Source organism: Somniosus microcephalus, chromosome 6, assembly GCF_052327205.1.
Source record: "Somniosus microcephalus isolate GS21.2 chromosome 6, FLI_Smic_1.0, whole genome shotgun sequence".
NCBI classification, from domain to species: Eukaryota; Metazoa; Chordata; class Chondrichthyes; order Squaliformes; family Somniosidae; genus Somniosus; species Somniosus microcephalus.
Window position 1 is genome coordinate 200,421,619 of NC_140992.1, and position 13,412 is coordinate 200,435,030.

Consider the following 13,412-nt stretch of genomic DNA (forward strand, 5'->3'; position numbering starts at 1 on the left):
AAGTAACATAATATTGTAAGTACAGTTCACTACATCTGTTAGCTTACTTTGTAGATTTTATTTTTAAAACATTGCTTATATAGGTCAATAAGGAGCTACAATCCATGGTTTTGCCCATATGCTTCATTGTGTAATATACTGCTCTGTTCTTACAACTCCCCTGCGTAATAATGTGCTAAATCTGTAAGCCTACACTGATGCAATATACATAGGTAGCACTGCACTGCAGATGTCCAGTCTCAGTCCATAAAATAGATGAGTATTTATAACCAAGCATCTTGGAAAAAATGAGTGTGTTTTTATCCTGATTTAAAATTGGAAGATTAGCATTGTCACTTGGTTTCCTGTTTTCAAATGGAAGTTTGAGATGTAATATGTGAACTGCAATGCTGCTGCTTTTAATAGTCAGTATCCTATAGCCAACTGTCATTTTGACCAGCATTTTCCCTATGTGTTAATCTTATTGGATCAGATCTGATTACATATGCCCAAACCTAACTGCCTCATTATTACTGTTGCTATTTCTTGAAGACCTTGCTTCCAGGCTGAGTCCATAGAAGTATGAAGATAACCCCTGGAAAATCAGGTCATTCAGATCATTCCTGTTTATGGGATGCTTCTGGTGCAGAATGGCTGTCACTTTTACCTACACAAGTCACTGCACTCCAAGTAATTCATTGAGTGAAGCACTTTTTAAGGCATTTCAATGTGATAAGGTGCTATATAACTGCAAATAGTGTAAGTTGTGAAGACTATGGTTGCAACAGTGAGAACCACCATTGTTTGATGACAAGAGACATTTTTGCTGCTACCAATATCACTCAGACTGTCTGTACTTCCACCTGGTTGTAGCATAATGCGTATTGTGATTCAATAAAGGAAAGGGGAAAATACTGGCTGTTGTAGCTCTGAAGTATTCATGGAGATAGGGTGTGGTGAGGCCACAGATAGACTCAAAAATAAGGATGAGTATTTTAAACTTGGTGTGGTTGGGATGGGGAGTCAATGCAGCTTAGTGAGAACTGGAGCTCTGGGTGCGTGGGACTTAGTGAGAGACAGGATCAGCCATGATCTCATTGAATGGCGGAGCAGGCTCGAGGGGCCGAGTGGTCTGCTCCTAATTCGTATGTAGGATACGTGCAGCAGAGTTTTGGACAAATTGAAGTCTGTGGTTGGAGGCCCCCAAGGGTTGAGTAGGCAAATCTGGAAGTGGTAAAGGAAAGTATAATGGTTTCAATGGTAGAGGGGTTGAGGTCGGGCCGAGACAAATGAAGGAAGCAAGTGGTCTTTGTGATGGAGAGGATTCTGGGTCAAACAGGTCTCTAAGGTTGCAAACAGTTTGGTTCAGTCTCAGAGTGTGGCCAGGGATGTGGGGTGGTGGAGAATGTAATCAGTAGCAAGGGAGCAGAGTTTATGCTCAGGCTGACGACACGGCCTTGGTCTTCTCTGGAGGAAACATACTCATCCAAGACTGTGTGTCTGACGAGCAGCCTAATACTGCAGAGGCAGAGGAGGGCTCAAGAGAGGTGATGTAGAGGTAAATGTTGTCCAGGCTAACATTTGATCTCAGAACAAACTTTATGCTCAAAAGGTATAAATTTTGGTTAAATTTAAAAAATTGTTTTATGGAACAGTTTTGTGTAGATTTGAATCCTGATGCGTATGTACTTCCTGAATTTTATTAAAGAACTGCAATTGTTCTGATCATAAGTTTGATTTTTTTTGTATTCTTGAGTGAAGGGAAGCTTATTTTTAGCTGAACCTGCTGTATTACCACTGTTGTGGCCACACTACTCTCTCTCTCTCTTCCCCCCCCCCCCCCCCCCCCCAAAATACCACTCTTGTGGCCCACCTTCTCTTCCCCCCCTGTATGCACCCTATGAAAACTTCTCACAAATACCACCGCTAGATTAAATGCCACATTTTTCACAATATATCTTGATGTAAGGATCACAGTTGTGAACTTAACAGTCAGCAGTACCTTCAACCAGCATAGCACAATACCACATGAAACCGCTATGGCGGGCAACTGGTTTAGCCATTCACCACCAGATCTGGCTGGACCACTTAAAACATTATCGGGTTCTGCTCTCATCTGCCAAAATTGCTCACTATTCCAAAATCATTCTGGAATGCAAAGATAAACCCCAGCTTCTGTTCTTTACTGCTAACAGTCTTCGTAAACCCCTCTTCCCCTGTCGTCTCCACCCTCCCCTCTGACAGCAGGTGTGAAGAGCTCATAGACTTCTTTGTCTCTAAGATTGAGACCATCCGTTCAGCTGCCTCTGCCACTTGCCTTCCTTCCCCCGAGTCCATTGGGCCAAACGTCCTCTAAGGTTCCCCCCTCCCCTAGCCCTGAACTCATATATTTCTCCAGTTTCTCTCCGATCTCCCCTCATGACCTCTCCGTGCTCATGTTGTCCATGAGACCCACTTCCTGCTTCCTCAACCCTATTCCGACCAAACTGCTGACCACCCAACTTCCTTTTCTGGTTTGCGGTTCTCTCTCCTCAGGTACTATCCCCCTCTCCTTCAAATCTGCTGTCGTCACCCCTCTCCTCGAAAAAAACACTTGACTCCCTCCATCCTTGCAAACTATGCCCCATATCCAACCTCCTTTTCCTCTCAAGTCCTTGTACATGTTGTTGCCTCCCAAATCCGTGGGCATCTTTCCCGCAACTCCATGTTTGAATCCTTCCAATCACGTCTCCGCCCCTGCCGCAGTACCGAAACGGCTCTCAACAAAGTCACAAATGACATCCTTTGTGACTGTGACAAAGGTAAACTATCCCTCCTCGTCTTTCTTGACTTGTCTGCAGCCTTTGACATGGTTGACCACTCCATCCTTCTGCAACGCCTCGCCACCATCGTCCAGCTGGGTGGGACTGCTCTCACCTGGTTCCATTCTTATCTGTCTAATCGTATCCAGAAAATCACCTGCAACGGCTTCTCTTCCCTCTCCTGCATCGTTACTTCTGGTGTCCCCCAAGGCCCCCTCCTATTTATCATCTACATGCTGCCCCTTGATGACACCATCCGAAAACATAACGTCAGTTTCCACATGTGCGCTGACGACACCCAGCTTTACCTCACCACCACTTCTCCCGACCCCTCCACGGTCTCTAAATGGTCAGACTTCTTGTCCGACATCCAGTTCTGGATGAGCAGAAATGTTCTCCAATGAAATATTGGGAAGACCAAAGCCATTGTTTTCGGTCCCCACCACAACTCCGTTCCCGAGCCACTGACTCCATCCCACTCCCTAACATCTGTCTGAGGCTGAACCACACTGTTCGCAACATTGGTGTCATATTTGACCCTGAAATGAGCTTCCAACCACACATCCACGGCATAACTAAGACTGCCTATTTTCACCTCCGTAACATCGCTCGTCTCCGCCCTTGCCTTAGCTCATCCGCTGCTGAAACCCTCATCCATGCCTTTGTTACCTCTAGACTTGACTATTTAAACGCACTCCTGGCTGGCGTCCCACGTTCTACCCTACGTAAACTTGAGGTGATCCAAAACTCGGCTGCCCATGTCCTAATTTGCACCAAGTCCCGTTCACCCATCACCCCTTTGCTCGCTGACCTACACTGGCTCCCGGTTAAGCAACGTCTCAGTTTCAAAATTCTCATCCTTGTTTTCAAATCCCTCCATGGCCTCACCCCTCCCTAACTCTGTAATCTCATCCAGCCCCACAACCACCCCCCCCCCCCCCCCCGAGATATCGGCGCTCCTCTAATTCTGCCCTCTTTGTATCCCTGAGTATAATCGCTCAACCATTGGTGGCCGTGCCTTCTGTTGCCTAGGCCCTAAGCTCTGAAATTCCCTGCCTAAACCTCTTCCCCCTCTCTACCTCTCTTTCCTCTTTTAAGACGCTCCTTAAAACCTACCTCTTTGACCAAGCTTTTGGTCATCTGCCCTAATTTCTCGTTATGTGGCTCAGTGTAAAATTGTTTGTCTTCTAATACTCCTGTGAAGTGCCATGGGATGTTTTACTGTGTTAAAGGTGCTGTATAAATACAAGTTGTTATTGTTGTTTAAATGAAGCCATAATGCTGAAGGCCATAGCTGTGCATTATACTGCACTTTGTTTGAACCACTGTAATGTTGACATTGCCATAGCAAATTACTATTAAATGTTTGCATAATTAACAAGACATTATGGGAATAATTATCAGCAAAGATTTAACAATCTTTTTTCAGGTCGAAGGAAATTATTATAAACTCACATACATCACAGGTGAGACCACGTGTTGAATAGAATTATAGGATGTTACAGCACAAACACCATACGTTGATATTTTTCTCCAGATGAAAGAAATAAAGAACTTGTATTTATATAGTGCCATTCATGACTTCAGGACATCCCAAAGTGTTTCAAAGTCAATGAAGTACTTTTGAAGTTCAGTCACTGCTGCAATGTAAGGAAATGCAGCAGTTCGTGCACAGCAAGGTCCCATTAACAGCAAAGAGATAAAGATCAGATAATCTGTTTGAGATGTAAGTTACGGGATGAATGTTGGCCAGGACACCGAACTCCCTTATTATTCTTCAAATAGTGCCATGGGATCTTTTACATCCACCTGAGCAGGCTGACGGGGCCTCGGTTTAACGTCTCACCCTCCAGCGCTCCCTCAGTCCTGCACTGAAATCTCAGTCGAGATTATGTACTCAGGCTTCTGGAGTAGGGCTTGAACTCTCAACCTTCTGACTCAGAGGTGAGAATGCTACCACTAAGCCAAGGCTGATACTCAACATAAGCTCCCATAACTTTTAATATTCCTCTTTCAAGCAACCAATTCCCTTTTGAAAGTACTTGTAACTTTAACAACTACCCTCTGTAAAGAAATTTACCAAGTCTCCCCTTTAATATTTTGTGTGATTATCTTAAATTGGTACACATTTCTTTACCATCTTACCAACCAACCTTTAAAATCCTAACAAGACCCTTGGGTGTCAGCCGTGGCTCAGTGGTAGCACTCTCGCCTTTAAGTCAGAAGGCTGTGGATTCAAATCCCATTCTAGAGACTTGAGCGCATAATCCAGGCTGACACTCCACTGCAGTATTGATGGAGTGCTGTACTGTCAGAGGTGCCGTATTTATCCCTCAACCAACATCACTAAAACAGATGATGTGGTCATTATCTCATTTACCCGCTTGTGGGACCTTGCTGTGTGCAAATTGGCTGCCGAGTTTCCTACATTACGACAGAGACTACTCTTCAAAAGTACTTCATTGGCTGTAAAGCGCTTTGGGACACCCTGCGGTCTTGAAAGGTCTTTTTTTGTTTCTCTTTTTCTTTTTCTTTCTCCTATCTTTCTCTTTCTTTGTCTCTTTCTTTCATTATCTTGAAGACTTCTTATTGGATCATCCCTCAACTTTCTCAGCTCGAGTGAAAAAGGCCCATCTTCTCAGTTCTCCATAACTCTAATCCTTTATCTTTGATAACGTCCTAATGAATCTATGCTGTGGCTCTTCTATAACTTTTATATTCTTCCTACAGTGGGTTGCCCAAAACTGTACACAATACTGCAGTTGCAGCCTAATTAAGGCCTTGTACAAGTTCAACATTGCTTTTTTATTCTATGCCTCTAAATATAAAACCAAGGATTCTATTTGCCTTTTTATGCCCTTATCTCCTTGCACCGACACATTTAATGACCTGTGTATCTGCACACCAAGGTCCCTCTTCTTCTGCATTTGAAATCTTACTGTTTAATGTGTAATTCCTTTCCCTGTTCTTCCAAAATGTTTTACCTCACAATTCTCTACATTGAATTAAATATTGTAGAGCACCTAGCTTTCAGAATAACATTGATGCAACAGATGGTTCACAGGAGAGTGACCAAGTTGAATTTGAGATTTAGAATAGACTTGCAGGATTGAATTTGCTTTCATTGGAGAAAAGCAGATTGACCGATGGGGACAATATGTAGGTCTTTAAAATACTGAGAGGCACAAGCGATGTAGATGTAAGTTGCCTTTTAATTTAGACTTAGAACACAATTTTAGGATGCAGGTTTAAAATTAACCAACCTCAAGCAAAACTGGCAGTTAGAATACTTTCCCACCCTCTCAACATGCGTACACATGTGGATATATGGAAGTCTCCCTAGAAAAGATGTTACTACTGTGTTAATTTAACTTCTCAAAAGGAGCTGGGTACATAGCTGGTTGTAAACTGGATGGGAAGTTGTAGTAAAAAGTATAGATTGAGATGATCAGACACTACATGGGACACGGGCGCCGATACTGCTGGCAGGGATGGGATGTTGTCTGTGGGAAAACAGCAGGCCAGGGTTGAAAAATGGAAATATGGATATGAATGAATATTCTGAAGTGTTACTTGCCAGGGATATTTATATAGCCTTTTCCTCTGCGATTAAATGAAGTCAAATCCATGATCCCGTAGATTGTACATGGTTTGTGGAAAAATTGCTTTTTCTCATTCCATGCTTTCTTATGTTCTTGAACCTTTTTTTATAAATATAAAGAAATATATTTATGCTGCTTTAAACATAAATCCAAGCTGGTGACATCATCCAAAAACACAGCGTCAGTTTCCACATGTACGCTGACGACACCCAGCTCTACCTCTTCTCTCGGTGTCTAAATTGTCAGACTGCTTGTCCGACATCCAGTTCTGGATGAGCAAATATTTTCTCCAATTATATATTGGGAAGACCGAAGCCATTGTTTTCGGTCCCCGCCACAAACTCCGTTCCCTAGCCACTGACTCCATCCCTCTCCCTAACATCTGTCTGAGGCTGAACCATACTGTTCGCAACCTTGGTGTCATATTTGACCCTGAAATTAGCTTTCGACCACATATCCGCAGCATAACAAAGATCCCCTACTGCTTGTCCGACATCCTCTGTAACATCGCCCATCTCCACCCTTGCCTCAGCTCATCCACTGCTGAAACCCTCATCCATGCCTTTGTTACCTCGACTTGACGATTGTAAAGCACTCCTGGCTGGCCTCCCACATTCAATCCTACGTAAACTTGAGGTCATCCAAAACTCAGCTGCCCATGTCCTAATTTGCACCAAGGCCCGTTCGCCTATCACCCCTGTGCTCGCTGACCTACATTGGCTCCCGGTTAAACAGTGCCTCGATTTCAAAATTCTCACCCTTGTTATCAAATCCCTCCGTGGCCTCGCCCCCCCCCCCATCGCTGTAATCTCCTTCAGCCCCACAACCCCCCGCGAGATATCTGCGCTCCTCTAATTCTGCCCTCTTGAGCATCCCTGATTATAATCGCTCAACCTTTGGTGGCCGTGCCTTCTGTTGCCTAGGCCCTAAGCTCTGGAATTCCCTGCCTAAACCTGTCCGCCTCGCTATCTCTCTTTTCTCCTTTTAAGACGTTCGTTAAAACCTACCTCTGACCAAGCTTTTGATCATCTGCTCAAATTTATCCTTATGTGGATCGGTGTCAAATTTTTTGTCTTATAATACTCCTGTGCAGCACCTTGGGACATTTTTACTTAAGGTGCTATATAAATAAAAGTTGTTGTTGTAGTGCTTAGTCTATTTCAATCTGACTCAGTGGTTGATTCAAAGCTAGATGAGTGGTAACCCTGACGGTCCATTTTCCCCCACTTCTGCCTCATGATGTGGCGACATTAGCTTATTAAGTAAGGTTTTCAATGTCTTTTCATTGGCAGCAAAGTAAATCTCAGACCTAGAGCCATGGTTCCACTTTTGTCACACCCCTGCCTGGTTTTCAGATCTTGCAAAAGGTGGCTGTCCTGTCCAGTAGGACACATGATCTGTATTAGAATAAAATGTTACTGTAATTGGAATTTTGCACTGCTAACACTTTGTGCAGTAAATCCAAAGTAGGATCCTATTACTGTACTCAACATTGCTTTTGGGCAGTGGAGCAGATAAAACTTTAAGAGGTTTGGAGCCCCAATTCACAACAGCATGAGGTTGAAGCTGAGCCTGGACCTGAAGATTGATCTTAACCTGTCCTCAACGGGTATATTTCTCTAATAAGTGGCAGGTGCTGCTATGTGTAGTCAAGGACGACATCAGCTGTGATGCGAGTGGGGGAATACTGGGATTACTGCATAAAAACTCATCATCTGTCAGTCAGTCAGAACAGCAATGAAGTCCAGGGTCTACAGGACTATTATATCCTCACTGCTGAAGGAGAACAGGTACTAGCAGGTGGGGGGGGGGGGGGGGCAATAAAAAGTTGTTTTATCCCTCTGGTTATAGTTTCAAACTGGTTTACTTCTGGCTGTACTCCTTTTCAAAGCTACCATTTCCCTACTTGTAGAGAAGTCCGAATATTGAGATTTAATGTGGCAATGGCAGCTTGTCCTGGTGCTGCTTTGCTTCTGTGAAGTCTGCCTTAGAACAGTTGTTTTTCTGTGATTTAAAAATATATATATATGGAGGAACCCCAAGAGAGGTATTTAATCACTATATATATACATGCATAAAACTGCTACGTGACAACTTCCAACATATTGTCTGTTCAGGTGGTTGTGCTGAAGGACACTGGAAATGTGTTTTAAATAATGATCCACTGGTGATAATATCCACTGAGACACCAAATTAGATTTTTTTTAAAGCTCTTTGTAATTGTGTTTTTATCTGGCAATGAAACACCAAACCCAGCATTTAGTGCAACATATTGCGCACTCTCAATTACTGAAGACATTTGTGAGTGTGTTTTATATGTTATACCTGTACATTTGAAATTATTCAAATTTTCCTCCCTCCCCTCAGCTGTATAGATTCATGGTTTGAAGTGAACAGATCATGTCCAGAACACCCTTCAGACTGACCTCTGCTGGCCTGCAGCTGCTTACAGCCTTCTGTTAAAGGTAAGAAGACAGACTTGTAAATTAAACCGTGCTGCACTGTAATAATATGCCAAAAAACTGCTCAGTTTGCTAGTATTTTGCCCGAAGAGGCCCAGTAAATATGAGCGGGCACTTTTCTGAAGGTGAGGTTTGAGCAAGCTTGGGAAGTGCTGGTCTGTATTATGTCTGACACGAGATTAGTTGATGATGGTCATGGGCAAAAAGTGAAAAACACTTTTCATCTTTGCCAGCAATGCAACAACAAATGAACAGTGGGTTCATGTATTTGCTTTACACCAGTGATTCTCAAACTTCTCCATGTGGGTAAACACTGCTGGGGACCCATAACTTCCAAAAGACCATGTCAGTACCCAGAAGGTTATCTTTTAAACTGGGCTTGTGACACTAGGTTCCCCAAGCATCAGACTCATATAGGCTGTAAGCCAAATGTAAAAGTGCCAGGGCTCACCACAACCAGTTGACAGGAAGATTCACCAAAAATAGGTGTCCCCAGTAGCCATTCTTGGCACGTCTCTGCACGTTTGCATTTAGCCTGCAATCAGCCATGCAAGGCCTGAATTTAGGGAACCCAGCCGGCACTATCAGTCTTACACAATGTAAAAGTGCCTAAAGGTGTGTTATCATCAAGAAAAAACTTCACTATTGGTATGCACAGCAACAGAAATAACATGCTAGTGAGAAGACAAAATACTCGTGATATGCAGTATGCCTGGTTGTAGACCGACACAAATCTGACTCTCAGGCCCCAATTTAAAGGCATATGTTTAACATATTTATGATGTGTTACTCAAATTGGTTTAATGTTATTGATCTCTTTCCAATAGAATTGTGCCAGTTTTTGAATTTGCCCCATTTATTACTGGGGGGCAGACTTGATGATGATGAGTAACAGCACATGCTCAAATGCATTTGTAACTTTGCTAATTTGACTGCAAACCTTTTCTGATGTCGGGCGGGGAGGTGGGGTGGGGAGGCAAGTCCGTGCAGGATACCGAAAGTGTATTGCTGTTCTTCATAGGTAACCTGAGAGGATAGGCCTCCCATGGCCAGACCCAAAATGGCAACCAAGTGCAGTCGGTGCAAGTTGGATGTATTTGATGACATGGGCACTTTCATTTGGAGGCAGGGAGTAAAACCTTGCTCCAGCAAAAGTCTTGGGTCGCTTTTACTACATAGTTGCCTGATGACAATCCTGATGTGAGAGGCAACTCTGTAGGATGAAACGGCCATTAAATGGCAGTGGAGTCAAGAAAATTCTGTTGCATTAATCAGCAATTACAATCCAGTTTAATAAATTCAGTCTGAGAAATTATGATCAAAGTGAAGAAGATTGCAACAGACATGAATTAAAACTTTTAGAAAGCAGCATACCTTGTGAAAACTGAAACATGTATTCTCTTAACTGTGTGCTGTAAGTGCTTGAGCCTTGCAATGGAATATGGGGCAAGCACAGTGACTTACAAACAGATGTTTCATTTCTTATTTCTAGAATCTATGGGACATCCAGCCTCAACGAAAGTCCTATGTCTCCAGTGGTTGTAGTGTTACATGTTAAATGCTGGTACTGTGGTTTTTGGCAGCCCAGTATCAGAAATGCAGCACAGTGCAGGCAAAGCAGGCTTGTATCAAGAGTCAGGCAAACAGCCTCCAAGAGGTGGTTTTGCATCTTTTCATATTGTACTGGCAGTATTGCTGCAGGTGCAAAGCCCACCTTTACTTTTTAGAACAAAAACTTAAGGGGGTCTCCTGTACTGTGCTTCAGTGTCTGATCATTGAAAAGACCTAACTATCTTGCTGGCTTTCTTTCTGTCAGCAGAAGATGCAGCATATTCTGAGCCCAGTAAGGTGTCTGAGTATGCCTGCGTGGAGCTGGCCCATCCCACATTCCACAGGGATCAGAGCAAGCAATGTAGTTATAGCACAAAAAAGGAAAAACTACAAATGCTGGAAAGCTGAAATAAAAACAGAAAATGCTGGAAATACACAATTGCCCAGTCAGCATCTGTAAAGAGAAAAGACTGGTTCTGACATTTTAGGTGTGTCCACTACATCAGAACTGAAGACTAAGAAGTTAGGCGGGCACTTTCATAAGGTTAGAGGGGTGTCGAGTTAAATGATCTGCAGACTTCTTAATAGAAAAAATTCAGATGATATAAAAAACGGTCAGTGAGATGATAGTGATGTAAGAAGGACAAAAGATTCTACAAATAGTGGGGGCGGGGGGGGTTGGAAGCATACGAGAGAAGTGAGACTATAAGGAAATTTTTTTTTAAAAATCAAGCTGCAAATGCAACAGATATGACATTAAAACAGAAAATGCATATAAACACAATGATCAGCCAGTCACGAGAAGAGAAAAAGAACAGGTCTGCACCACGGGCTTAGACTCCCATTAGCACTGCTCTAACAAAGGGTCTCCAACCCAAATGTCGGCTTGCTTCACCCCCCACTCCCCTGGTCAGTGACAGATCCTCCCACATCACAAGCACTCAGCTGTGAAGAAAGTAATGGAAATAATACTCTAAGATCGAAGCCTCTGGTATTAGTCATAATATATTGAGCTGGATTGAGAACTGGCTGGCAGTACTTAGGCAAAAGTAGTTATAGATGGATTTAGATCGGTTTGGAGACCGGTCAGCAGTGTTGTCCCACAGGGATCAGTGTTGGGACCGTTGCTCTTTATTATTTTTATTAATGATCTGGATGTAGCTGTTGAGGACACAATCTGCGAACTTGCAAATGATACCAAGATCTGTGCTAGTATTAGGACTGTAGATGACGCTTGTCTGCTTCAGGCAGATCTTAATGTGTTGGGAGATTGGGCTCATGACTGGAAAATGATGCATAACTTGGATAAGTGCAGTGTTCTGCATGTGGGCAGGGCAAATGCTCAGCGTTCATAGACCCTTCAGGGAAAAGCATTAAAGAAAGTGGAGATAGAAAGAGATTTGGGCATTCTAGTGCATACATCCTTAAAGGTACATGAGCAATGCCGTGAAGCTATAGCTAGAGCAAATAGTGTGTTGGGGTGTATATTCCCAGTCTAAAGCATTTTAATTATCAAGATAGGCTAAAAGAGTTGGGACTTTACACTTTAGAAGCGTAGACTTAGTGATCTGATTGAGGTTTATAAGATAATGAAGGGAATAGATTGTGTTCCGGTTGACCGTTTGTTTCAAATAAATAGGTTAGAGAGGACCAGGGGTCACAAATTTAAGTTGTATAAGACTAGATCTAGATTAGAAGTCAGGAGGTGGTTCTTTGCCCAGAGAATAGTGGACCTCTGGAACAGGCTGCCGTCTCATGCGGTGGATGCTGATTTGCTGAATTCCTTCAAGCAAGAGCTGGATCTGTTTCTGACTGGGGTGGAGATCACCTTTGACAAAAAGTAGGTACTGCAGGGAATTCAGGGCCAGAGTGATCTCCTGGACTAGTTTCGATCAGCTAGATGGGTCAGAGAGGAATTTCCCAGTTTTTCCCAAATTAGACCGGGTTTTTTATTTTTTTTGCCTCTCCCAAGAGCTCACATGGTTTCGGGTGGGGTGGTGTGTATATATTGTGATACACAAGGTATCGCAATTGTGTGGGACAGGCTCGATGGACCAGAGGGTCTTTACCTGTCCCTCATTGTTTGTATGATGTAGCTAAAGCCTGAAATGTGTGCTCAGATGAGAGGACTGCAGATTGCCCAGAAGAAAGATGAGATACTGTTCTTGAAGATTAAGTTAAGCTTCATTGGAACAGTGTAGGAGACCAAAGGCAGAGTGGGAATGGGTGGGAGAGTTAATGTGGTGAGATACAGGGAAGTCGCACTTATGGTCAGAACAAAGATGTTCAGCAAAGTGGTCACCTAATCTGCACATCGTAGAAGAGAATGCATCCTGAGCAGCAAATACAGTATACTAAATTGGAGGAAGTAGATGTGACTTACTGTCTCGCATAGCAGGAGTGTTTGGGGCCTTTGAAAATGGTGTGGAAGGAGGTGTACGGACATGTATTGCAGCTGTAAATCTTTTTTTTTTTAATTCTATTTATTTCGCCGGATTTTACGGTCGAAATAACAGTGAGGCTAATAGTGCGCTCCATTATCTATCTATCTATCTATATCTATCTATATCTATTATATTATTATTTTATTTATATATATAAAGCGATGCTTCTGTCTGTCTGTCCTCGGGTGTGCGTCTGTCCGGCTATGCGCTCGAAAGTTATACCGCGTACCTACGCGCGCGTTACCTCCGAAGAAAGCTTACGGTTCCGGGACGGTCGTAAGCATATTTACTTTTCGGTCGGACGAAAATTGTTCGCGCCTTATGCGAAAAACCTTCAAAATTAAACTCATTATCTGCTAGCATTGATTGACTGACGTCAAGGTTCGACCAATCCTGTGCCGTCACGATTGACCAATCCTACAGTACGGTCCCCCGATGGTTGGTGTGTGTGGGCGGGACTAATCGTTTTCATCTCGGGGATCTGCCAGCCATTGTTTCACTTCAGCTTCCAGCTCAAATTACTTCAGCTTCCAGCTAAAACTACTTCGAAAGTTAGTATCTCTTTTAAAAATA

At 43.2% G+C, this 13,412-nt stretch overlaps 1 protein-coding gene across 2 annotated transcripts in view; it reads left to right on the forward strand.

The window, feature by feature from the left end:
- znrf1 (zinc and ring finger 1) overlaps positions 1-13,412 on the forward strand; it is a 373,364-nt gene that overhangs the window by 336,928 nt on the left and 23,024 nt on the right. Inside the window, exon 5 of one of the 2 annotated variants that reach the window (XR_015078782.1) lies at positions 8,750-8,835. Coding sequence is in view for 1 of the 2 variants with exons in the window: in XM_085991192.1 (XP_085847318.1) it covers positions 8,750-8,807 (58 nt within the window). In the remaining variant the exon portion in view is untranslated. Of the gene's footprint in view, positions 1-8,749; positions 8,848-13,412 lie in introns of those variants that run through there. The other variant, XM_085991192.1, reaches the window with a different exon arrangement.